The 26,250-nt window shown below is 43.5% G+C and overlaps 1 protein-coding gene across 2 annotated transcripts in view; it reads left to right on the top strand.

The window, feature by feature from the left end:
* The window catches only part of STX8 (syntaxin 8), a 1,246,356-nt gene that overhangs the window by 91,766 nt on the left and 1,128,340 nt on the right, over window positions 1-26,250 (top strand). For both annotated transcript variants that reach the window (XM_086930625.1, XM_086930626.1), the window contains exon 3: window positions 13,976-14,070. In XM_086930625.1, the coding sequence (XP_086786751.1) occupies window positions 13,976-14,070 (95 nt within the window). The remainder of the gene's footprint in view (window positions 1-13,975; window positions 14,071-26,250) is intronic.

Here is a 26,250-nt window from a genome sequence, read left to right on the forward strand (position 1 = left end):
TCTGCAGATCTGGGTTATCATGACACATTTCTCCTTCACAGGCTTCCTCCACCCGTCCACTCTTTCCCTGTACTTTTGTTCATACCTTCTCCCCAATGCATTCGCCATGTTTGAGACATCCTGCCATGTGGTCTGTTATACAAGCTGAGTGAAAAAACATCTTCTGAGCCAGAAGAGCCATATGAACTTGGGAAAGCTAGAACGGGGAGCAACTTTCTTGAAGAACAGAAGCTGATCAAAACAGCAAGCCTACTTACTGTTCATCTAAGGTATGGAGGCTAGAGACCACATAAAAAAACTCAGAAAAGGGCACTTTTGTTACTATGGTAGTTTAGCTAGCAAAGGGTTGGTTACCAAAAACTACTTCAATCAATTGATGCAATAAAGTACTGACTATCATCACAATATTACAATTAATTAAAAATTTGATTTCGTTGCTACTATTGTTTTTATATTTATAGTTCCATCTAAACACATTATCTGCTTTAGGTTAAGTTAATATTTTTTTTAATTTTTTAATTCAAATCTTTTTTATTGAAGATTGGATAAAATTGAAAATAAAGACAATACAATAAATCTTCCAAAGTACAGATGGATATAGTGTTGGCACAATGACACTTACAATAATCAAAATCAAAGAAAGAAGAAAAGGAGGAGAGAGAAAAAGAGGAAAAAAGAGAAAGAAGAGAGAGGACAGATGTATCCATATATCAATAGCAATCGGTTTACAGAAACCTGGGTCGCGGTGTAGGCGTCAGTAAGTACACAGTAAAGCATACACAGTAAAACATACTAAATTCTATATAGACAGGCAGTCCGTTGAAGTGTGCATCATGGGGGCTCAAAGTGGGAGGATGACGCATCTAGGGAGGACCACAGTTTGTTCGAAGGCTTCCATGTGGCTGACTGTAGCGCCGGATTGTCCGCCCCTCTCAAGAAGGAAAGCCATTCCAGCCACATTTTAAAGTTGACTTCAGTAAAAAAAATTCCATTTATATAGAATGACCTTGCACACCAGTGTCAACATGATATCAAGCAATTGTCTGTCATGGATGTCCGGTAATTGTGTTTCTAAAGGGCCCAAGATGACATATACAAATTCCTGCACAGGTGTGATACCGAATACCTGATGAATATATGCAAATATTTTTTTCCAAAATGATCTTAATACGGGACAATCAACAAGCATGTGTGCCAAGTCTCCAGGTGCTTCCTGGCAGTTCCAGCAGTTAGGCGTATCCCTCAGTTTACATTTAAACAATTTCTGAGGGGTCCAGAACACTCTGTTCAGCAACATGTATTTCGTTTGACATAGAATCGGGGATATCTTATTTGTTAATGCAGTGTCGTGTATTACCTCCCAATCTATCGGTATACCTGTCGAGTTAGGTTCCGACTCCCACTTGCTTTCCGTTAACTTATGTGGTTTCTTGGGCAGGGGGAGGAGCAGTTTATATATTCTAGATACAAAATGGTCAGCATGGTACAATAGTCGCAGACGGGTCAGCAACCATGGTAAGTCTGTAGTGAGGGCACACTTGGAGATAGCGGCTTTCAGTTTCAAGAATTGGTAGAATTCTATGGGTGGCAAATTCAATTTCTCTTGTAATGTCGAAAAGGGTCGGGGCCTACCATTTTCATAAAGGTCATTCACCATATGGATACCAAGTGTAGCCCACAACTCCCAGTAAAGGGTCTTTCCCTCTATCCGAAACATAGGGTTATGCCATAATGAGAGTAGGGTAGATTTCTTAATCACCGAAGCACTTTTATGGGACTGGTCAAGCCTGAGGAGTGCTCTTCTGGTATTTAATAGAATGTATTTGGAGTGGGGTACATGGGTCAAGTCCATGCTGAGGAGAGCTGAGAGGGGTGCATGTGCCATTAACGCCGCTCGATAGATAGCCACACTGGAGTATAGGATGTAGAGTCAACCAGCCAAAGGGCCCCCTGCTTACAGAGGAAGGCCGTCTGGTAGTTCCTGAACGAGGGCAGGCCCAGGCCGCCCTTTTCTTTTGCCAATTGCAACTTTTTTAGTGATATCCTGGCTTTTTTCCTTCGCCACAGGAACTCTCCAAACAACCTGTCCACTTTTTTGATGAATTTGTCCGAGAAAGTCATTGGGAGCATGCAAGCCAGGTAGTTAACTAGAGGTGTGCACGTCATTTTAAGAGTCTCAACCCTACCCCACCAGGACAAAAATTTGGGTGACCAGCTATCTAACAGCGTAGAGAACTTTTTTAACGTTAAGTCTTCATTCACTTTCAGAGTCGTTATTAAGTCTTTCTCAAAATCTAAGCCCAAATATTTAAAAGCTTTTGGCTGCCAGGTGAGCCAGATGAGCCCAGTATTTCTTTACCCCCGATGTTGTTCAGTAGCTTGACTTCTGTTGTGTCCTTATTCAGCTTGTATCCTGAAACTTTAGAGAACCCATCAATTGTGTCCATTAAGGCCGGGATAGCCTCGTCAGCTTTCTCCGTCAGAATCAGCACATCGTCGGCGTATGCAGTTAATTTTACAGTACAGTCATCAAACGGAACACCAGCAATGGCCTCATTATTTCGGATATGACACAGAAAAGGTTCTATAGCTAGTAAGAACAGAGATGGTGATAGTGGGCATCCTTGCCTTGTTCCCTGTTTTAAGCAGAAAGAAGAAGAGAAGAAGCCACCCGCTCTGACCTTAGCAGTAGGGCCGCCATACAGAGCCATTACAAGTTTAGTAAATGTCTTCCCTAGATTAAAATTGTGTAAAACTGCCTCAAGGAAGGTCCAATCTACCTTGTCGAAGGCTTTTTCAGCGTCTAGTGTGACAGCTACCATGGGAGTATTCAGAAGTTTTGCTTTTTCTAGGGCGTGGGCTAATACTCTGGTGTTATCACTAGACAGTCTATGTTTTAAGAAACCCGCTTGAGATGGGTGTACGAGGGTAGGAAGGACTTTTTGTAAGCGGGCTGATAAAATCATGGCTAGCAACTTACAATCTAGATTAATCAGGGAATTCGGCCTATAATTTTTTGGTAACGACGGGTCTTTGCCATCTTTTGGTAGAACTGCGATAGTCGCTTCTGCTAATGTGCCCCTCACTTCCCCTGACTCCGTAAATTTGTGGAAGAGGTTCAGAAGAGGTTTAACTAAATCTGTTGCAAAGCTTTTATAAAATTTAGCCGTAAAGCCATCAGGGCCAGGTGCTTTCCCACATTTCAACCCCTTGATTGCTTTTTCCACCTCAGTGGCCGAGATCGGCTCATTAAGACTGTGTTGTTCTTCCGGCCCTACCTTTGGCAGTTCACATTCCTGCAAATACCCCTGAATTTTGTCCTCCGCAACCAATTCATTTTTAGCATACAAGTCCTCATAGAAGTCTTTAAAGACCTCAGTTATTTTTTGGGGGTCCGAGTGGCCTACTCCCGCAGAATCTCCTATTACATTAATAGTATTTTTCTGCACCTTGAATTTTAAGTATGCTGCCAGGCTTTTACCGGCCTTGTTAGATTCACAGAGCTTAAATCTTCGCCTTCTGTCCAGCCACACTCCCGCCCTTTCGCTCACCAGCTTGTTATATTCGTATTTTCTGTTAGTCATGGTATTGAGTGTCTCCCGATCCCTTGTCATTTGGTGTTTGTTTTCCAGATTAGCTATCTCTGCCTCTAACTCTTCCAATTTTGCATTGCAATCTCTGTTCATTGCTGAACGGATTTTGATGCACACCCCCCTTAGGGTACTTTTGAAAGCCTCCCATCGCACTAGATCTGAGGTGTCCCCTCTCCTGTTAATCTCCAAATATGACCGAATAGCTGTTTGAATGTCAGTTTTATTTTGTTCTTTGTGTAAGATTTCCTCATTGAGACTAGTTTAGACGGGAGGGTTACTGCGGTTTTCCTCACGTCGCCATGCTTCTGCACTACAGTTGGGGAGGGCGGGGTGGGGGGATGTGGGGGAGAGGGGGGATGTGTGTTGTGTGTTATGGTTTGCATTTTTTCTTTCTCTTCTCATTCCTCTTCTCTTTTCTTTGCTATTCCTTTCTCTTCTAGCCTATCCCTTTTCTCTTGACTGGACAAGTTGTATCATGCACGTGTTGTATCTGTATACCCACACTCAGACCATTCGTGTCCTATCTCTGGGCGCCCAAGCGTCTGCTCATGGTTTTTGTCCGTCTTGCAACATATGGGTCAAAGCAGGGTGCTCCTCACATAAAGCGCTGCGTGGCACGTTACTTCTTGGGTCTCATAAAGCACTCATGATACATGCACTAGTATAAATGTCACATCCAATGCTCTCTACTCCGCTTGGGACGACCTCACTTGACCAACTGAAGATTCTGTCTATGAATGTTAAAGGTTTGAATCAACCCGTAACAAAACAGAAGATATTAGACTATGTGCGCAGGCAGAGGGGGGACATTGTTCTGTTGCAAGAGACCAAACTAGACGTTAAACAGTTCTATACTCTGCGCAACAAGTTTTATTCGGAGGTTGTAGGGTCAAGTGCACTTGGTAAAAAGAATGGGGTTCTGATATTATTATCAAAAAGATCCAAGGTAGAATTATTGTCTTCCTCATCAGACGAAAAGGGGCGCTGGGTCACAGTAAAGCTTGCCAGGGACAACACGGAATTCTTTGTCACAAATATATACGCACCTAACACTAATGACTTAGAATTTTGGCAGGACTTAGTCAAGCAGATTGCAACAATACCTGATACGGCAGTACATATAGTAGGGGGTGATTTTAATCTTCCATTTGACCCTGCCCTAGACAGAGATTCGAAGTGTGTGTTTAAACCGAACAAATCACATAATGCTTTCATCAAATTTTGTCAACGTTTCAATTTGATTGATACATGGAGAATACAAAACCCTACTGACAGGGACTACACATTTTACTCTTCTCCTCATGATTCGTACTCCCGCATTGACTACATTTTCATTACACAAAATGGCGTTGCAAGAATAGAGGATACATCAATTGAACCGAGAGTACTGTCAGACCACTCATGCATATCTCTATCCATCAGCAACGTTAAGTTAATAATTTTAATAAAGTCTTTAAAATATATAGCACAGATTCTTATATGTGTCCATCCATGGTTTCGGAACTCACTAATGCAACAAATAAACCTATAGTTTTACAAGATTTATCGTTGCCTGGAACACATTGTCCTCCAGTAATGCTTAGGTGCCCCATAGGTTACAATCCGTAAGATTGCATGTCTCTAGTTGGTAAATTGGCCCAGCCTGCACTTCATCAGACAGTCTGGGGTGTCTAAACACGGGGGAGGATTTTGTAAAGGTGCAAAAACATATTAACAGTGTGTGATTTTTGGACAAATTTGGTTATTTTCCTATTCACCCTGTTCAGAACTGCACACTGCATATATGAATGCAGCTCTAATGAAAGCAGAAAGTGAAAAATCAGGAAATATTGACCACAACTTTTAAAAGTGCTAAAAGAGTAGTGAAAAAATATTTTTCACTCTGCCTGTTTCAGTAAGTTTGAAAGGTAATGATTTTAGAAAAGCCAACCTTTTTGTTGGTCATTTTTTCAAAAGAATCCAAATGCTTTCTAGCACAGAACTGCTTATCCAATTTTCCTTAAAACAAAATTTTGCTATATTTTGGATTGCTTTTTTATCCCTTCAAAAGAAAATAGGAACTGTGGGTATGTCTTTACAGTCCACAGTATCTCCGGGGTGTGAAGGTAATAAAGACACATATTTTAGCTTGCATGTCTTTTGTGAGGAAAAAAATTTATGAAGGCCTAAACACATAGGCCTTGATTAAGAGCTTGATGTTCGTGGTAAATACCACAAAACTTTTACATAGATTAAATACCAATTCCACTGGGTTAGGTAAATAACAGATGTTAAATAACACTGATTATGAATTTTTACCAGGTAGTGCGTAATAATTATTTGGTGGATGTGTTAAATACCACACCTGATAAATAGTGCATGCACAAAACATCAGGAAGTGCCCATTCTCAGGCATTGGAAGTACATGAAGTGAGGAAATTAATTCATAGAGAAATGAAACAGCAAGAGCATTATATAAAAGGACCTCAAGGCACCCTAAAAGTACACAAACAACTCCTTTTTGTTGGGAGTGTGCATGCATTTATATTTTTCTGGGCAAAGCACCATGAAGCAAGACAACACAATCCACTGGTGTACTCTGATATCACTCAGTCATCACAAGCAGAAACCTGCCATACTCTTCCATCATGTACCCATGTTGGGAAAGGAAGTACAATTTTATGTAATCTGCACTGGAGGTACTGCCAAGGAGGAAATAAAACACCATGGCCATTTAATGTGCCATCTCATTCTGAGGATGCCACCAAAAAGAAAAAACAAAAACATGCTTTTGGAACAAGCAAATGGACAAAGCCAATACTGAATCAACATAGCCACATGATGCTGAGAGCATTAACAGTTTGCCAAGCACAAGCACTAAAACATGGCAACTTGCTCTAGTTCTCCACCCCATCTCTAACTCAAGCAATGGGAAATAAAGTTGATGACTATCTTCTTCCTGTCTGAAAAGGAAGATATGAAAGAATGTCATGAGATTGGAAAAAGCCATGGTAAGGGACTTGAGAGTTGTAATGGAAGTACATATGGCTGTTAAAAAGTTGACTTGGCTGAGAATCATCAACACTGTGAAGAGTGACCGTTGTAATAAGGTGCACATTTTCTCATTGATCCATGTATATGATGTCATGGGGCTAATAATTCTCTAATGGTACTGCTGACCAGGTATTAAGAATCAAAAAAACCATAGGGGAAGGAAGAAGTATTATTTCTCAATAGGCTTGCTCTACTTGCAAAGCTATATGTAACAATCAGAGAGAGAGCCCAGGGTAAAAAAATAAGAAGCTTACCCGCCTTCCTTTTTTGATGCTCTTCGTACCTTACACCAAAAGATGTTTATCTTTTTTATGAAGACGTTAGGCTTTTTGTTAAAGGACTCTTACCCACTAAACTTTGGTACCAATGCGTCATCACTGTGTAATCTCCTGTAATGTAAATTCATTCAGGTGTACTCGACCAAAGGGAGAGGTTAGAGATCTTTGTTCAAGAGACAGGAGCTACAAAGGTTAAAATAACCTAGCAGGTACCCCAATAGTAGGAAGGTACATATTTATTAATGAGGTCTACTGGTGAAGAATAAAAACAGGATGGATACTAATGGCGCTTGTTAGTTCCTCCTACATCTGATTCTTAGGTCTACATGTTTCCTCCTATTCCTCTGTGTCCATTAGGGTCATTATGCTTTCATCAGGACTAGTGGTACATTCCTGCTTTTCTTCACCATTTGTGTTAACCATTATTCAAAAGTCCCACATTCATACATGTTATACAAACAGATCTACAATTGTCCGGTTGTTCTTCGTAAAATAATCTTATTATGCCTCATAAGTATTATAGGCGGGTGGACCCTGTAGTTAAACTTGTGTGAAAGGTCTAGGGGCATGGTTCTCCTGCTTCGGAAACTCCAATCCCTGTTAGGGATTTCTGATCAGTTTGTTGCTACACTTCTACCGTGTGGTGCCTGTTACAAAGAATTCTAGTGATGCTACCATTTTCAGGGAGGGGGCACCGCAGTGGATTCCTGTGTTAGGCTCCTCGGTATGTTTAATGATCAAAATGTGTTTTGTTTGAAGCTCATAAAGAGCCTGTGTATCCTCTGGATATCAAGTTGATTCATGTTTATCGTTTCCAGCCTTATTCCATTGATCTTATTTAAAGCCATAATGCCCAACTCCGTTTTAAGTATGCTGCGACTCCATTTTCTGCATTTCTACAAAATTATCAACATGTCTGCCTTTCACACAGATATCGTCTGTGAAAGTGTCAAGTCATTAACATATGGACATCAACAAAATACCTGATACGACTTCAGTCTGGAACAAGTACCTTGGAATCTCAGATTCTATGTTCAACATAGAACTATTGCCAAAATAGTGTAGTCTGCTTTGTCATACTTTCACCATATATGTTTAATGGAACGCATCCTAAACTAGCATCTTGATGCTTATTGGTTATATCAAAATTCCTAAGGTGACATTGCAAATTCCATCTCAGATAAGATGACTACCATTTGACCACCTGTCGAGATAGGTCCTTCGGGCCCAGATTATCACAAGCTAGATACTGCCAGACCAGGAGACGATCCTGCCTGCTAGAAATGCTGCCACGGGTATTGCGCTTTCTAATAAAAGCTGATGGCAAGCACAGGAGGAGTGGATGCTGATGCTGAACTCGTGTTTGCCTTTTGCAGGTAACACATTCTCCTTGACTCCTGATCAGTGGCGGCTCCTCCGTTAAGGCAGAGGAGCGTTGCCCCACTGCTCTTTGAGCAGTGCAAAAAAATTTAAAAAAATAAGACGTTATTATCATTTTCTTTTTCTATGCAGGACTCTGAGTCAGGTCGGGCTGGGCTGGCCAGAGCAGGGGGATGAGTGGTTTGCATGACGGTTTGGCTAGCCCTCTTAGGCCGGCCAAACCGTCATGCTCACTTAGCATGTTATCCACCTGGCTGTGTTGCTCAGCCTGGTGGAGATCAGTCCCAGGCTCGGAGGAACTGCCTGAGAGGCCAAACGGACTGCTTAGAGCAATCATGATGCTGCTGATGCAGCGTTGTGATTGGCTGGTAGAGCCTGGGTGCCTGGGTGCTTCCGTTGCTGCTAGTATCTAGCGAGGAAGGAGGAGTGGTGGCAGTGGCTTTCGAAGGTAAGTTTATTTTATTTTTTCACTCCCCCGCCTTACCACCCCCGTTCCAAGGCAGCCCCCTCTGCTCCTGAAATCTATTGCATTATGCCATAAACAAGGTATGCAGGGTGCCCATTATCCCTAGGAAAATCTAGCTGCAAGTAATTCTATTTCCCATACTCTCCTAGTGTAGCACATAGAAGTAGATTTTTGGATGTTAGAATTTTTGATGACATTTTAACCAAGTTAGAAATGTTTGTTTTATTTTTGTCGTTTGCAACATGCATTAGTGCCATTTTAATGGTATTCTGTGTGGTTATTTTAAATACGTTCAGCAACAGGATGCACCTGTTGAAATAAATGCGCTTTTTATTTTAAGTATATTTTTCTTAAAAAGTGTGTGTGCGTGTGTGTGTGTGTGTGTGTGTGTGTGTGCGTGTGTGTGTGTGTGTGTGTGTGTGTGTGTGTTCGAAGAGAGCGAAATACGTTTGTTTCTGACCGACACAGTGTCCCTGGATTCCTGTTTTAGAGACTGTTGGTAACTCAAAAGCATGGATGCCATTTCATCTGTGTATTGGATGGAGTGCTGCGGGGCAACAAAAACCTGTTTCTCACGTTCAAGTGTGGTGCATTGAATTAAGTTCGCTCGTGTCATCCGTGGGTGTAAGAGCAAACCTTGTAGAGCTGAGCCAGAGACTCAGTTTACGCAACAAATTCTGGTTCTCATCCTGTGTTTCTGCACAATTTCAGGTCATTAAGCAGAGGCCTGGTTTCCTTTCTCTTGCTGCATGGTTTGTTGTAGCAGAACATGGTCTGACATTGCATGATAAAGTGCGGCATTCATGGTAGTGCACTGCGGAGTAAAAGTGTGAGCTACTGTAATCAACCTGTCAGAGCTTCACCGGTCTGTCTGTTTCTATAGGTCTGGCCATTTAAAAAAAAAAGACATCATTTTTCAATGAGTTTTATATAGAGCAAACTAGACCCGAAGACATCGGGTATCAGAGCTCTTTACATAGCACCTATTTCGTTACATGAGGACACACTCATTTTTGTTAGGCATGGGGAGATTACGTGATTTGCCCAGAATCACAGGATGTTGAGCGTCGTTGCCGACATCGACCGCTCTAGTTGTTAGGCTACATCCTCTCCCCACTTCGTGCAGGTATGTGTGGGATTTTATCTTGTTCAGCTCAAACAGTACATTTACTGTGTTTATTGCATTATTGTGTTTATTTTAGTGTTTTGTATTGTTTTACAGCTTTTCTTACAGTCACTACTCTTTAAGAATTTTTACTGCCTTCTTTTGACAGGAGGTTTTTTAAGGTAGTATTTTCACAAATTTTTAATGAATTCTTGTACCTGTAGTTTGGAGTTATTTGCGACGTGTTATTTTTCACATGCAGCGCTTGTGGACCACAGACCTGCTATATTTGGTTCATGTGATAAATATTGCAAGCATTTTTTAACTCTTGATCAGACCATTCTGTAAATTCATGCGCTATTTACCCTGGTGTGCTTTAATTACATCAATACCTAATTCATAATCCAGGCAATACTGTCCCTAATGTGAAATCAAAGATTCAGCTAGAGACACATTCTGCATTAAGTGATTAAAGGATAAAAACACGTTCTTGTATTTTTTCAAAAACTTTGTTAAAGGTTTTTTTCAGCCACAAGCCAGGGAGGTTAGTGATTTGACCAAAGGAATGGAAGTCCTTACAAGGCTGAGGAAAGCTGTGTAACCCTGTTTGCATGGACTGCACTGTGTTGGATGTTTTCTGTGATTTTGGGTGATGTTCAGCAGAAGAACCCTGAATACTCAGAGCTGTACCCTTGCCTCTAGTAGATCAAAGCCTTTTTGCCATAGATCTGTGTTGGCCCAGACAACTGGGGCCCTAATGGTAACTACACACTCTACCAACATCTGGAAGAGACGGATGTTACACATGTGTCTTGCTACCAAAACCTGGGCGTGGTGTAAGGTCATATCTGCTATACACTAGGGGTGTATACTCATTCTGCCAGCCAGCTCGCCTCTGCCAGGGCCCATAACCTTCCCTTCGCCTTGTGCCTGATGTCACCTATCAACAAAGGGACCTGTGACTGCGAGGGTCTGGTTTTAGTAGAATCTAATCCTGATAGCGCGACTGCTTTCTGCTTCAGTCTTAACAGAAATCTCGGCAAAAAACAAGTAAGGCCATAACAGGGCACTCTATCATGACTGGGGTATTTAAATTATTATCGGAGTTTGTGGACTCCTGAAAACAAATATCATTTTAACAATTGAACATTTAAAGGTGTGAAGTTAGTAGCAGCTTTTGCTGATGCTGAGAGGCGATCTCTTCCTGTACAGTGAAGCAGTAGAACTACTCGAGGCAGCAGTGCTTTAAACTGCTTAGCTTGGCAGATCATATATGTTTTTGATGTAAAACTTATTTTTAAATTGTTGCTGCACAAATCCACGTGTTGTATTTACCCAATCTAATGGTAGTCTGCCTTTTCGGGATTCAGAGTTTGACCTGCGTGTCACTGCACACATGGGCGATGAGCATTTAACTATGTGTCTGAAGAAATGGTGGAAGGTGCACAGCGTTTCTTATTACATGAGTTTTCAAATGTCTCTCATAGGTGGAGGGTGCTGCCTGGGTGGCGTCGCTTGTCGTCGGCGACCTTTAGTAAGCATACACAAGTTGTGCTCCCAATGAGCATTAGAAGCATCCCCTGGCGCTCCACTCATTCATCTTCTGGCATTCCAGAATTCCATATTTATCACAATTATCTGAATTCACAAATTTCTTTTATTCATCATTATTCTCATTTGTTTCTTTTCAAGGTTTATATTCTATTACTCTTCATATAAACCGGCGTTTAGTTAGTCCAATGCATTTCGGGCATTAGTGCCCTTCATCGGGGACCAAAGGACTGATACCGCAAAATTCTCTTCTTCAAAATTTTCCATCATTACTGGTACATTCCTCGTGCACACAAAATCCTGCTGGTTGCTTTATTAGTTCCACCACCTATGCCTAGGTGGTTTGTACTGCTTTGTACTATGTCTAGGTGGTGGAACTAATAAAGCAACCAGCAGGATTTTGTGTGCACGAGGAATGAAAAAAAACAAATGAGAATAATGATGAATAAAAGAAATTTGTGAATTCAGGTAATTGTGATAAATATGGAATTCTGGAATGCCAGAAGATGAATGAGTGGAGCGCCAGGGGATGCTTCTAATGTTCATTGGGAGCACAACTTGTATATACATTTAACTATTTGTGCCATTCTACTGGCAACAAAAAGAAGTCGTGGATATTCGAAGCTTTTCTGAAAAGCAGAATGTATTTTTCTCTCCTAAGCCAATGGATAAACTGTTCAGCAGAGGGCCCTCTTGAGGTTCATGCCCACCATTTCTGAGCCTCATATCTGAATCATTACTCCTCAAGTTTTGTCCCTAATCCTTGGCGGCACTAGTGTGTTTGTGAGAGGTATAAGTGTTTGTGAGAGGTATAATTTACCTCTCTGAAATTGGAACGGGGTCTTTATCATGAACGACTTCCTGGAACTTCAGCCACTGAGACAAAGGAATAATCCTGTTAACAATATTGACTATTGCTTCTTTGAGTAGGTGTGAAGGAGATGTGGTCTGGAGTAGTATCTCTTTATTGCGGTACCGACAACTTCCAATATTGACCTCTACATCTTCTTGAAATCAGCTCTCGCAGTAATTCATTTTGGAATATTTGTATTTATTTCGCTGGAATATGTAATGATCAACCCCTCTAGTGGCTGCCTATATCCGCAGATTCTATTGCTCTTCAGAAACATGTTTTTGGCAGGGAAAAATTGCCCAGCCTTGTGTGACCTGGTGTTTTGTGTTCCTCTGGACACACCTTTCCTCCTGGAATTATTTCGTTCTTCAGCAGGTGACTTTGGCGTTTTTTTTGTTGGAGGTTTTGATTCTACTGCAAACAAGTCTGCGAAACAACTGGACCTGTTTGTTGCCTCAACAAGAACACCTGACTGTTGGCAGCATCACATTACTCATGTTTTCCTCGCCTAGTAGAAAGGTATGCTCGGTGGGCACTTCTTGACGTCATGGGATCTTTGGGGATGCAGAGGATGAGCAAGTATAGTTTTAAAGGTCATGACCCTCCAAGCAACATTTGAGAGGAAATATTGGGTCAAAGATAGGTGAGCGCTGCAGATCTCTTGGCCATATAAAATACTTTAAAAGTAAAAAGAAAGCTCAGTGTTTTACATTTACTAACATAAAAGAATCAGTACGTATCATTTATTTGATTTAATAGCTACTGCCCTTTGTAGCTCGCGTTGTATCATAAGTGGGTTGCTTTGAACCATACAGTTAGCTTAAGTTGGGAGTATCTGCTGTTATATTCCTTTAAACAGCCTCTGTAATACTGCATGGCAATACTAACCCGGAAAATACTGATACTGCAGGGTTTGCTTTTTCCCTGGTGCATTATTGACTCCATAGTTCCACAGGTTAGAATGGGGATAATGCAGCAATACTTAACGTTTTGCCCCTGTTCTGAGTCCCATAATCTTGCAATTTTTTCCAGCAAAATGTTTGCCAGTTTATAGCTGAAGAAATCTGTATGGGGGAAAAACGCCATGTCAGTGCTTACCACGTGGAAATCCGATTCAGGGGCAACATCTTTTTGTTTCTAGGTTTGAATTATAAGGCTCTTGGACCTCCTCTAGGGATAGAATATAATGAACCGCTTAGTCCCTAAAATGAACTGAACCAAGTGGTAATTCCCTTCTCACCCTGTACTTTAGAATCTCTGTGGCCTTCCTGTAGAGAGTCCTATATTAAGTTCACGCAAGTTGGAAAATGTCCAGCAGATGTTCTGCCATATGTTTTTCACATCCACAGTACAATTCACTAATTAAACCACTGTGCTGCCAAAAGTTTAGCGCTTCACTCCTGGCTCTGGATGCATCCTCTTTGACCAATTGCACAACTGAGATACGTCCAGTCTTTTTTATGAGACCAATTTTACTTTTTCTGATACCTTGCATCTCCAGATTGTCAGCCATCAGTATTAATAGTTTGGGTGTTCCTCCATGCCAACAATTGGGTGATCCTCTGTGTGTTGAAAACGCACTTTATTGCAATCAAAAAATGGAGATGATTTTAAAATAGATACATGCTTACTTTGTTTGTTGACATGGTCCTGCTAGACTGACACCTAAACGCTCCTGTAATGAAATAACAGGTTCAACTTGTCTTTCTTTTGCAGCTCAATATGACGGTGAGACACCAGATGCACAATCTCAAGGAGAAGATTAGCCAGCTTAAGCAATCACTGCTGAGGGCTGTGTCCATGCACCACATGTATCCTTTAAAATATATATATATATATTTAGGGGCCACAGTTTGCATGTTTGTTTATTTGGTCCAGTAGAGGGCACTTTGAGCTACCTATATTTTTAGTCGTTTTTTTGGTTTTGCCTCGTCGAAAGCTGCGCCGCGCAGCTTTTCGGCGCAGGCGAAATCTAATGTTTACAGTATGTGTGTGTTGTCCCGCCCTCTCTTTCCATTGGCTAGCTCCATAAATGGAGGCTAGCCATTGGAAGCGAGATCTGCTCGTCATTCTGCAAGCAGATTCGTGGGCGTTCCCGCGATTTTTACTCATCCCGCCCCTTTCCGCCACGTCATGCGGCGGTGGGCGGATGTAATTTATTTTTTTCCAGGCCGGCATTTTCGTCACACCAGCCTGCTCTCTCTCCCAGGTAGGACGCAGACCCGACCAGCTCCCTACTCCGAGCAGGGGTGGGCTGCACCATTTCACTTTTCTTGCAGGTAATCGCCATTTTTTCGTTTTGTTTCTTATCCCATTCCCGCCCCCCCTTCTGTTGTCCGTGCGCCCGTTAACCTGCCCCCCTCCCGCTGTCCGTGTGCCCGTTCCCGCCCCCTCCCCCCTCCCGCTGTCCGTGTGCCCGTGAATCCGTCCGGGGACCCAGAAATAGCTCCCTGGATCTTACGCCGAATGTGGTTTCTGTAACTGAAGAAGTTTTCTTGCACTTGTTTTTAAATGAGGCCGTTCCAGTTTGTCTCTAACTTTGAGGCGGTTCTGGCACGTCACACCATGTGGTGCTGCTGCCACTTAGGGAGGCCACTGCAGCTTTTCCCTTGCTGCGGGCCTTGGCGGTGATTCTTCTCTTAAGTTGTTTTATTGTCTCTGTGGGACATGCCCATGAAGGCTTCTCTGAATGGTGTTATGGCCTTGGGCTGTTGTTTACTTGGTTTGCCGGTCACCATACCCCTTCCCTGCGGTTCGTTCTAAACTGCGGGTCGTGAGTCATAGCAGTTTTCAGCACAGGGCTGTGGATGTGCCACAGGCCTTCTTCTTCCTGGCAGCGGGACCAGCCTGAATTTAGGAGGAGGTTTTTTCTTCGTCTTTGCAAGCGATTACTTGAAGCGACTCTCCGGGTGCTGCAGATGCCTGTCGTGTTAGCCTGCACGAGTATCTCTTCAGACCACAGGCCTTGACACTTATTGGAGATGCTGATGCGGGGTTTGCGTGGTTATCTGTGGTGGAAGATCGTGCTGGGGCCCAAGCTGGAGACTCGCTGTGGAGGTATGCTCTGGTCCTTTTGTGTGGGGGCATAAACTGCCAGCAGGGTAGTCCTGAGCGGGTGGGGCCGCCACACACAGCCTCAGTTTGCTGTGCGTAGGATGGGCATCTTTCATATTCCTGAGCAGATATGTGACATATAGACTATCAGAGCACTGCTTAGAATTCGCTTTGCCAACCGGCACCTCAGCTTGTGGCACTGCTCCGGGTTTTCGCTCAAACCTATCACACCACCCCTTTACAGCCGTACTTTGGAACATACTGGGGTGCACAACAGGCTGGCAGGCAACATGCAGGGGCTCTTGCTGTCTAGATGCACTCTCTTCTCACTTGCGGGCCCTTCGCCCCATGTACTGGCAGCATAGTTCTTCTGTCTACCCTCGTAGGCACTACCAAGAACTGGGAAAGTCTCTCACCACTTGCAGAACTGTCGGCAGCAGGTGCTAGCTGCGACTGCTACCCCTTTACACAGATGTGTCTGTCTCTGACCGTGTGGTCTTGCTTGATGTGATCACACCGGTCAACGGACTGGGTTACTGCAGGTGGCGGCTGCTGAGGCATTATCATTGGGGGCCAATGTACACAGCGAGTGCCGTCTTCTTGCTCTGTGCCCTCTTTCACCTGCACACTGGCAGCAGGCGGGGGTGAGGGGGGTATAGTAGCAGGCTGCACTACCTTCATGACAAACCGTGAAAACAGCTGTCACGTTACACACGGGGGTGAACCCCCCTCATCGCCATTGTTGAGTTGCTTGCCCTAGGCCCAAATACTGCTAAAAGTATCACACTGACACGGAGTATGGTGGTCAATTGGCCCAGGGCATGTGCACCCGGCCCCTTTTATTAGCAGGGTCTGGTTACGCTGGTGATTGGTGGGTGTAAAGTGTGTAACATCCATCTCCTGGACACTAGAACGTGTCCCACTGGACACTACAGCCCCCCCCCCCCCCCTGCGTCGCCGGTTGCTTCGTCGCTGTTGCTTCCCCCTCCCACATCGTTGCATGCTGATTTTTGCTTTTCACGCCCCCTCACCGTGTCTTTGCTTGCCCCTTTGTTGCTTGCTCATTGTTGCTTGCACTTTTATTGTTGCTTCCCCTGCACACACCTCTCTCAGCTATTGCTTGTCCCACGACATCCACCACCACCCGTTGTTGCTTGCCCCGACACACCCAAACCCCTCACGCTACAAGATAAATGTTGAGAAAGCCAAACCGCTCTCAGATATGCAAGAGCGATTTTGCTTTATCAATGTGTATTATAGCCATGTTGTACAGCAGTGGGGTGGCTGCGCAGCATGGTTGAAAGTTAAACAACAGCAGCACTGCTGTACAACATGGCAATTTGTTTAATTGACAGTCATTAGATCTCGCATGGGGAAGACAAACGGACTTTGCCAATGCTTGTTCTTATTCAGGCTGCCAGAGAGAACCATCTAGAGCGTGTAATAAAATAGTAGTTTGACCTTTGAACACTTAGACCATTCTATGTTTGTAATAGACATGAAACACTTATTTTCGTTGTCAAGTGAGTACTGACTGCTCCTTATTTTGTAATTATGTAAATTACTATTGTAAAAAGTTGTCTTTTTATTTCCAGTCTTCTCTGCAGACCTTCTTTCCCAATAATAATTTGTTATTCAAGATATGAGATCTGAACTCATAAGGATCAACATCTGGTCCATCATTGTTTGGATTGAAGGATTATCCCTGTTGTCAGTTGAGAATTACCCTCCATCTCCGGAGTCATTCTCCTTTATGGATGAACCAGTCGATATATGTGCTCCAGCTGCTGTTACTATCCTAATAGTTATTGCTCGTCCAGAGGATGGCTTCCTGTTTCTCCCTTGTAATCTAGCACCTGGGCAAATGTTTGTAGGTTGTATGACGCTACATCGTGGCCACACTCATCGCGTGCATTTACATCGCGTCTATCACATCGGCCCGACCATTACATCGTGAGTCAACACATCGCTGACCTTTGCAACGCGATTACATTCATTCCTATTGGCCCGAACATCACCCCGCAGAACATTACGTCGCAGTGGAAAACAACGCGGTTTCTGTTATTTGCCGCCTGAACCCACTCCTACCCCTGCCCCCCCCCTATTATTTCTTTTTTTGAGGGGTGTGTATCCTATTTATTGCGAGAGACTCCCTGCAATCTGCAGTAAGGAGAGCCCTTTATTTGCGTACATTATATGTATAATGTTTAGGAAGGTGAGCCGTTTACTCTGTTAAATCCGGCGGGCGATAAATGCTTTATTCCTTCAGACTATTTATTCTAAAGCGGTGTGAATCATTTATGCCGACAAACGCTTTTTAATCTTTTGGCACGCAAATCCTTTATTTGCTGACACTATATTTAATCTTTAGCCTGGCGAGGCCTGTATTCCAGGAGATTCTATTTACTGCAGTGGGAGATACCAGTGTCACCGCTGGAGATGGCATTTCGTGCAGGAAGAATGATCATTCAAGGAAGGCACTGAGTGGACAGTGTAAAGCGAGCTGCGGGGAGATTGAGAGAGAGAGAGCACTGACTCCTAATGTATTCCGGGTAAGGGGTAGCAAGCGCAATATAAATACGGTTATAATTGAACGCGATTACAAACAGCAAGATTTGTTGCAGTGGGTAAAGGGGGGGTAAAGGCATCGAGGCTGCACTGAAGAAGGAAACATTGGAATGTACGTGGAATACTTGCAGCCTGTAGAAGGAAGGGCAAAGGTGCTCATGTGCCTCATTCTGAATACCTCAAGCCCTGTCTTATTCCTACTCATCTTCGACTAATCAACATGATATCATGTTTGCGAGATTTTTTAATACTGCCTAAACCCATAGTGACATAGAGGCCTCCACTCCCCTTCCATGCCATTGTACAACACAATGAGACATGCAGCCCGCCATCCATTCATCCATCCATACAGCCATCCATTCATCCATCCGCCATCCATTCATCCACCCACCCATCCGCCATCCATTTATCCACCCATCCATGCATCCATCCTTACAGCCATCCATTCATCAATCCACCATGAATTCATCCATCCATCCATCCATCCACCCACCCACCCACCCACCCACCCACCACACACACATCCTTCCACCCAGCCTTCATTCATGCATCCATCCATCCTGCCATCCGCCACCCATTCATTAAATTTGACATCTGCGCCATTATAACATATCTAGTGCTGCGTGGCTTTTCCGCATCCATCCAGCACCTATCCATGCATCCATCGACCCACCACACAGCATCCATCCACCCATACACCCACCCATCCATCCATACATCCATCCATACAGACGCCATCCATTGATCCATCCGCCACCCATTCATTAAATCTGACATACACCCATCCATGCATCCATCCAGACAGCCATCCATTCATCCATCCACCCATACACCCATCCATGCATCCATCCATACAGTAATAAAAATGTAATGTAGCGCTGCACCAGTAATAACAATGTAATGTAGCGCTGCACCAGTAATAAAAATGTAATGTAGCACTGCACTTTTACTTTGGCGAGTTGATAGGAGGCTCGAACCGTGGTTGACAACACGAAAGTCGGCAGAGCTATCAGTTAGGCCACATCCTCTCACTGCTAGCGATGTATCCCGTTTTTAGTAAAAGGCATTTGCTTCTGTTCTCCTTTTTTTTTTAAAGTTTTGTGTCACCCCTTTTCCGTTTTGTCTATATATTATTTACTGTTTCCGTTTAGTATAATTGTAAATTATTCTAATTGAAAAGTTTTGTGTCACCCCTTTGCCGTTTTGTGTCACTCGTTTTGTATATGTAATATTTATTAGCTTGTAACATAAATGTTAGTCCGTTTCCGTATATGTAATATTTATTAGCTTCCGTTTGCATCCTTAAAAGTTCTGTTGTTTTGAAAGTCTTGCGTTGTAATGGCATGTTAACATCGCATGAGTTGTAATTGCATGCGATGTTAATGCCATGGCGCCGTTGTAGCATGCGCAGTAAAAGTCTGCGATGCCAACGACAATGCGATGTAAAAGTCGCGGTGCGATAGCACCGCGATGTATTTACCTCGATGTAATGGGTGTTTCCCATGTTTGTAGGGTGGTGCTGGCATTCTGTGTCTGTACAATTTGTATTTTGTTCCTGCCAACTCAAGATAGTTGAATCCTACCTGAAGAGTTTTGTACTTTTACCCACCCTGTTTTACTGCACAGGTGAATGTAACTGTGTTGGACATTACCAAGGTGAAGCTAGTTGTAAATAATTGTTGCATAACTTGGAACTGAGAGACTACTACCAACACATAAATACAAAATTTGTCATTTACAATGCCAATAGCTCTAACTTTTCAAAAGGCGAAACCATTGCATTGTAGATGCTTGTTTAAGTCTTGCTTGGCAGCACAAATATCTCCTGATCATGACGTGATCAACAGAAACAGAGTTTTCAGAATTACTACTGATGGAGGAGCATTTTCTCCACCCTCATGCTGATTGTGTTGAGTACACAATTGGATTGGGCAGAAGTTGTATGCTTCCACTAAAAAGTAGTATTTGTATTGCACTTTTTACCTGGTGGGACAGCTTATACTCAATAAAACAGGGCTTTGTTATTTATGGTTGCAAGCCAATGAACAAGGTTATGGGCCTGGCCTGTTCAAGGCTATAGGACTAATGTGTTTATTATGAAAAGTTAAAACAAAGGCAGTAAGTCTGGACTATTGCTCGTGAAACGTGTATTTTGAAGTCAATGGGTATTAAAGGGTAGATTGTTTTTACTCTATATTAAAGCCTATGATGATCTATTTTCTTATATGTAATCTTATGGGTTACCACTGCAGGCAAGGCTTTGTTGTGTGTATGCCTATGACAAACCATGAAGATATAAGATTTGAACTATGATAGTCCTCGTTAGGCTCTCTTTGGAGCTTGATAGTTGACTTATGGAACGTTCATGCTCAGTACAGTAGGTCTGGGTTGGATATGGTAACAAGCCAGTGCTGAAGGCCATAGGCCTGACTGGTTCACTGAGAAAGGTTATGTCTTGTGATTTAGGTCTGAAAAGTTATTTATGAAAAATGTTTGAGGACCGCAGCATGCCTGGCTTATTTATTGTGAAAAACCTTTGTTAAAGCCTTTAATGGCTGATTGTTATTACAATGTGTTACAAGTTGCGCTCGGGTGTTTTTTTTACAAAAAATCTCACTGATTGTATACATGAAAGTGCTGCATTGACACAGACTGCTTCCACTGTCAGACTACCTCAGCGTTAACAACTCCTGTATTAATACATTGCACCCTAATACAGAATTTCTGCAGACAAGCCTTTCAAGCAATTTGCAAATGTCTTGGTATTACTATCTCTCCATGTGCAAATCTCTTGCTAGTGAGGTTTCCTACACAAGTCCCTCAGATGCATGCTGGGATGGTATTTGCAACCATTAATTTGGCCAGACTACAGATTGCTAAATCATACCCAAATAGGAATTGGTGGAGTATGAGGGAATTGTGGTATCCATTTACAGGTTTATGTGAACTTGAAATGTCAATTATGCGAAATGATAATGATTGCCATTATTTAAGGGTAACCTGGGAGCCATTAATGTTATATATACATTCGCTTTAACTAAATGCTTGCCCTCATGTAAGTTAAATACTTGCTGTGTTTCTTATGTCATTAATTGTTACCTATTGGATAATACATGTTGAATAGATTACCATGGTAGGCAAGAGTTTTGCTGATCGTCACCACCTTTCGAAAACCCCTAGGGGTAGAAGATTTTTATTGTGATATTCTTTGTTAAGTAATTATGAGAGGAATGAGTATTTTTTACCAACTATGAGTAATTTTGTACTGTGTACCTCTTTGTCATTTTTTAACTGCATGTCTGATAGTTGCCAACTTATGCATAATTCAGTAGGCAGGCGTCGGTCATGGCGAAAAGCCAATTGTAAAGGTTTTAGGCCTTATTAATTACTTAAATACTGAGAAAAATGTTATGTCAGATTCCATAGGCTTAACCTATTTATTATGAAAAATGATGACCGGGCCAGTTGGCCTGAGTTACTTAATGTGAAAAGAATGTGACAACGGCAATACACTTTTAAAGATGTAATGTTATTACACAGTGCTAATGCCAGGATGCACCCGTTTTGTTAATGGCATTTTACAGATTATTGTAGTAGGCAAGGGTTTAGATTTTGGAGACCGGCTCAAACAAATTGTGGGAATAGACGTTTTGCACTAAGAGAATGAGAGAGAAAAAGAGAGAGGAGGTTAAGGTAAAAGGCTTTGAGGCAATATAAGGGAGAAGTAACGAAAGGAAGAAGACACTACAGAGAGAAGGGTGAGAGATCAAGAGACAAACAGAAGGATGTATGTTTGAGAGGGACAAAAAGGGATGAAAGGGACACCAATCATATTGCAACATAGACAAGTGAAAAATGACAGATAAGGGAATAGGACAAGAGGGAGATAAATGAAATAGAGTGGGAAAAGAGACTAAACGGGTGTGAAAGGAGATCAGTGAGAGAGGGGAAACATGTTATAAGGAGATCAGTGAGAAAGATAGTCAGGATAGACCGGAGGGATGAACAAGAGTCAACAACAGCTGAGAGAGACGTGACAACAGCTGAGAAAGATGTGACCGCTAGAAGTGTTAGACAGATCACAAACAGCTGAGGGATGAGTGACAGCATGTCTTAAGTCCTATGTCATCACTTCCTGTGATGTCATGGGGTCAAAACTTATGATGTCACTTTCGTTACCCCAGGCTATTTGGTGAATGGACGCCCATGCTCTTTAACCCTTGATTCTTCAGTGATTTTCTAGGGTTTTTTGATTATATTCCCCCAACTCGTCAACTGAGCACAGCTTTTGACTGTGCAAAGTGGTGGTTTGCCCTTGGTCCATATGAATGCCATTGACACTCCGCTTCCATTCATGACAGCGTACAGCATGGTGCATTATGGCAGTCTGTAGGAAAGTGGGTTTCTGTTGCAGTAACCCCCCCCCCCACACTTATTGCCAGACTACTGATGCACTTTGACTTGAAGTGCCCTGGGTTCCTGCGAATCAGGTTCCCAGGGCCTGTGTTCTTTCCCCAAAACTAACCCAATTGGCATCTCTGGCCACAGGTCAGCCCATAGTAAATGGTATCACAGGTACCCAGGGCACTGTGACCAGGGAAGACCTCTAAGGGCTGCAGCACTTGTTGTGCCACCCTTAGAGGCCCTGTACCTTTACACACACACACACACACACACACTGCATTTGCAGGCTGCGTGTTGTGGTGCAGAACAAAGTCAATAGTCGACGTGTGCCATGCCTACAACCCACTGCCCTGGCATAGATCAGTCACCCCTCTAGCTGGATGCCCTATACCAGTGTTGAGGGTGTAGGTGCATGAGCCCTGTAACCCTACAGTGTCTATGTCCATTCTTAAACATTGTACGTGCAGTATTGCCATTAAGAGTGTATGGTGCTGGGAGTTTGTCATTACGAACTCCAGAGCACCATAATGGCTACACTGAAAACTTGGAAGTTTGGTATCAAACTTCTCAGCACGTTAAACGCGCACTGATACCAGTGTGGGATTTAATGAAAAATGCACACAGAGGATATCTTAGAGATGCTCCCTGAAAAATGACCAGCTTTTGGTGGATTCCCTGACTGGTGCACACCAGCCTGCCACCACGAGACATGTTTCTGGACCCCAAGGGTGGGCACCCTTTGTCCTTGAGCCCAGAAACGAAGCTTTTCCTGGGCAGAGGTGTTCACACTCTCATAGGCCAGGAAAAGCCATCTGTGGCAGGGGAGCTTCAAAGGCCTGGTAGCTTTTATAATGCGACCCCCAGCCTATCTCGCCTCCTTTTCGGCAGGAAAACAGGTGGTAAAAACAAGTGAGGAAGAGAGGTGTGCCCACCTCTGCCATCCTGACCCCTCAGGGGGGGAAGGTGAGGTGAAGCACAACTCTCAGTCCACGCCATCTTGAAGATGGGGGGACTCAGCCAACCAGGGACAGTATCATGCCCACTCCCAATGGGAGGGTGGCATAATAGGGGGTTTACCCATCCCAGGGAAGGGACTTATTGGTCCCTACATTTTACCTACCTGTCCCTTAATCTAGGATTTAGGGGCACCCCTGAACCTTGCTTCCTCAGACAAGAAGAAAGTACAAGAAGAAGAAGGACCGAACAGCCGTGCAGCAGCTAACAAGACGAAGACGCCCACTGACTTAGCTCCAACCCTACTGGCCTGTCTCCCCCTCGAACCCGCTCCTGCAAAATCCCAGTTTGTCCTGCAGCCAGCAACCTCCAAAACCCCGGAGGACCTGTCTGCCTTCAACCACAAAGACTTTGTCTCCCGTGAACACCGGATTTGTTCATCTGCAACCTCTGTCTCCGGACGGAAACCGCAAATCTGCACCACTCTGCACCCAACGTCCACGGCACTAGCTCGAGTGGGCAAACGCCGCAAGGAGGTCACCAATACGATCCTGACCCGAGTTCCGGCAACACCTGACCTGCCTCAAGCCGACGCCTGCAGCCCAAATCCAGAAGGGCCCCCGTGACCAGGAGATGGTAAGAAGATCCAACCCCAAAAGGCATCGCTGCACCCGACGCCCCACGGCCTTGGGTGCCCTAATCGACGGTGCATAACCGACCCCTAACTTCCCAAATTACCTCTCAAAGTGGTAGTCGCACCCAGGAGACCTTCGTCCCCAAGCATGCAGTGCCTTTGACAACCGGAGGTTCCCCATTGTAAATCTAAATCTGTATTTGTAAAGCTTAAACTACTCACCCATACCGGTCTCAAGGCGCTGGGGGCCATCATGGAAATTAAGTGAGCTATTGCCCAGAGTCACATGGTGCTGACCTGAGCTGCCGCCAGAGCCGGGGATCGAACCGTGAACCCTGTGCTCCGAAGTCAGCTGCCCTGGCCACTGCACCACACCTCTCCCCATTGAAAACAACATGGCGCCCAACGTCGAAACAGCACCCTGCACCGCGGCGGCCCTAGTGTCACTGAGGTTGCACCTTTGATGCTACTTTGTTTCCCCATTTGCTCTGAGCTAAAATCCAGGAGCTTTGCTCCCACACCCAAGTGACATCATCGTCAGCAGCCACCAACTGGAGGCCTCCTATCCCCCATTGGATTACATTGGGCCTCAGCACTCTGCACCCGGCCGCCCTTGTGCCGCTGAGGGTGTAACAAGAGTGCATCCTTGACCCTGGGGAACGCCCGAGTCTACTCCCAGAACCTCAACTCCCACTACCAAATACTTACCTCAAAACCGATAACACTGTTTTCCTCCTTAGGGTAACATTGACAGTATTTCTGTGAAAAGTTTCTAAGTGTGGAGTTTGAAAACCTAAAGAAAGGCACTAACAAACAAAAACGATTGTACTTACCTGTTTACAGGAAATGCCCCACAGTAGTATCCAGGCATACTACTCTAAGTAAGAAAAGTAATCTCAAAAGTAACTTACCTGTAGTTTTACTGAAAAGCCCATTAACCCCTTCACTGCGGCGGCTATTCCGCCGCAGTGCTAAGGGGGCGAGGCGGAAATGCGGCGGGCGCATGCTGGTGACGGAACCGCTCCGTCACCAGCGTCGGTTGCGCTGTGCTTATGACGGAGCGGTTCCGTCATGGCCCAGCCCGCTCAATAGAACGCTCAGCGCAGGCGCCGAATTCGCGCTGCGCAGGAGCGTCGGGTGGGCCATGACGAAACCGCTCCGTCATCAGCACAGGTTCCATCATCCGCAGGGGAGGGGTTAAAGTCTATGTACTGTATTTACAAAGTATTGCATTCCTCTGAAACCATACTTTAAGTTAAAAACAAAGTGCATATACTATTACAAATCCAAACTGTATTACAACTGTATATTTACTGCAAAGTACTTATCACTTACCTGTGCCAGGCTTGCTTGGTTCTAGAAAATAAAATAACTAAAAGAACATTTTTATGAAAAAATTATGGGCTTGTAGTTCAGTCTTTGAGTGTGTGAATTCATTTGCGGACTGAGTGTGTACAACAAATGCTTAACAGTGTCCTCTGATATTGCCTTACTGCTCGACCACACTACCCCAAATAGAGAGTGAGGTGCTATGTAACTTTACCTCTGCCTACCTTTGGGGTTCCACTGTACTCTGTGCACAAAATACCTCCTTTGGTATAGTATATACAGAGCCAGCTTCCTAAACAGTCCCCTTCAGCCATTGGCTTTTTTTGCGTTGTGAGTAATAACATATACACATCTGCCTGAAAAGGAATAGGTTTCACTGCCAAATCTTGTTGGCCAGTCTTTTATTTTTTCATTTTAATTTCTTTAATTTTTTCTCATTTTGCTTACATTTTTTAGAGCATACTGCACATCCGCAGACTGTCTTGACGAGCTACTTGCTTGGCGCTAATTTAATCTGCATTGCGCAGCATCCTATGCGGCAATTGTCTATAAACTAGGTGACCATCATGGAAAGGTAAAATCCATAGTGCTTCGTTTTCACCATTCAAATGAACAACATGTTGGTTCTAAATGGGGCTTCCTTTCTTTAACTATAAAACAACAATGCACTATGTACTAAGCCATTGCAAGAGGCCACCAACTGCCATGTTTAATTTTATTGCTCGCTACAGGCATACATTCGCCATGTTTTAGTTGGCATCATGTTTTCTTTTTTTTAATTTATCTTGTATATATTGTTGAGGATGTGTCAATCATTTATTGTGCTATGTAAGGACGTGAATGAATGTAAGAATGAGTCAATAGTTTGATGAATGGATGCATGAGACCAAGATGAGTAACTGATTGCATGTATTGTGACTTACTGAATACCTAAACCCATCAGTGACGAACGTGCAACATTCATTTATATGGCAGAACTACTGGCATTGTCAATGCTTGTTAATTATTATTTTTTTCTCTGGGCGACTAAATACATTGGTGGTTCATG

Source organism: Lissotriton vulgaris, chromosome 7 (assembly GCF_964263255.1).
Source record: "Lissotriton vulgaris chromosome 7, aLisVul1.2, whole genome shotgun sequence".
NCBI lineage: Eukaryota > Metazoa > Chordata > Amphibia > Caudata > Salamandridae > Lissotriton > Lissotriton vulgaris.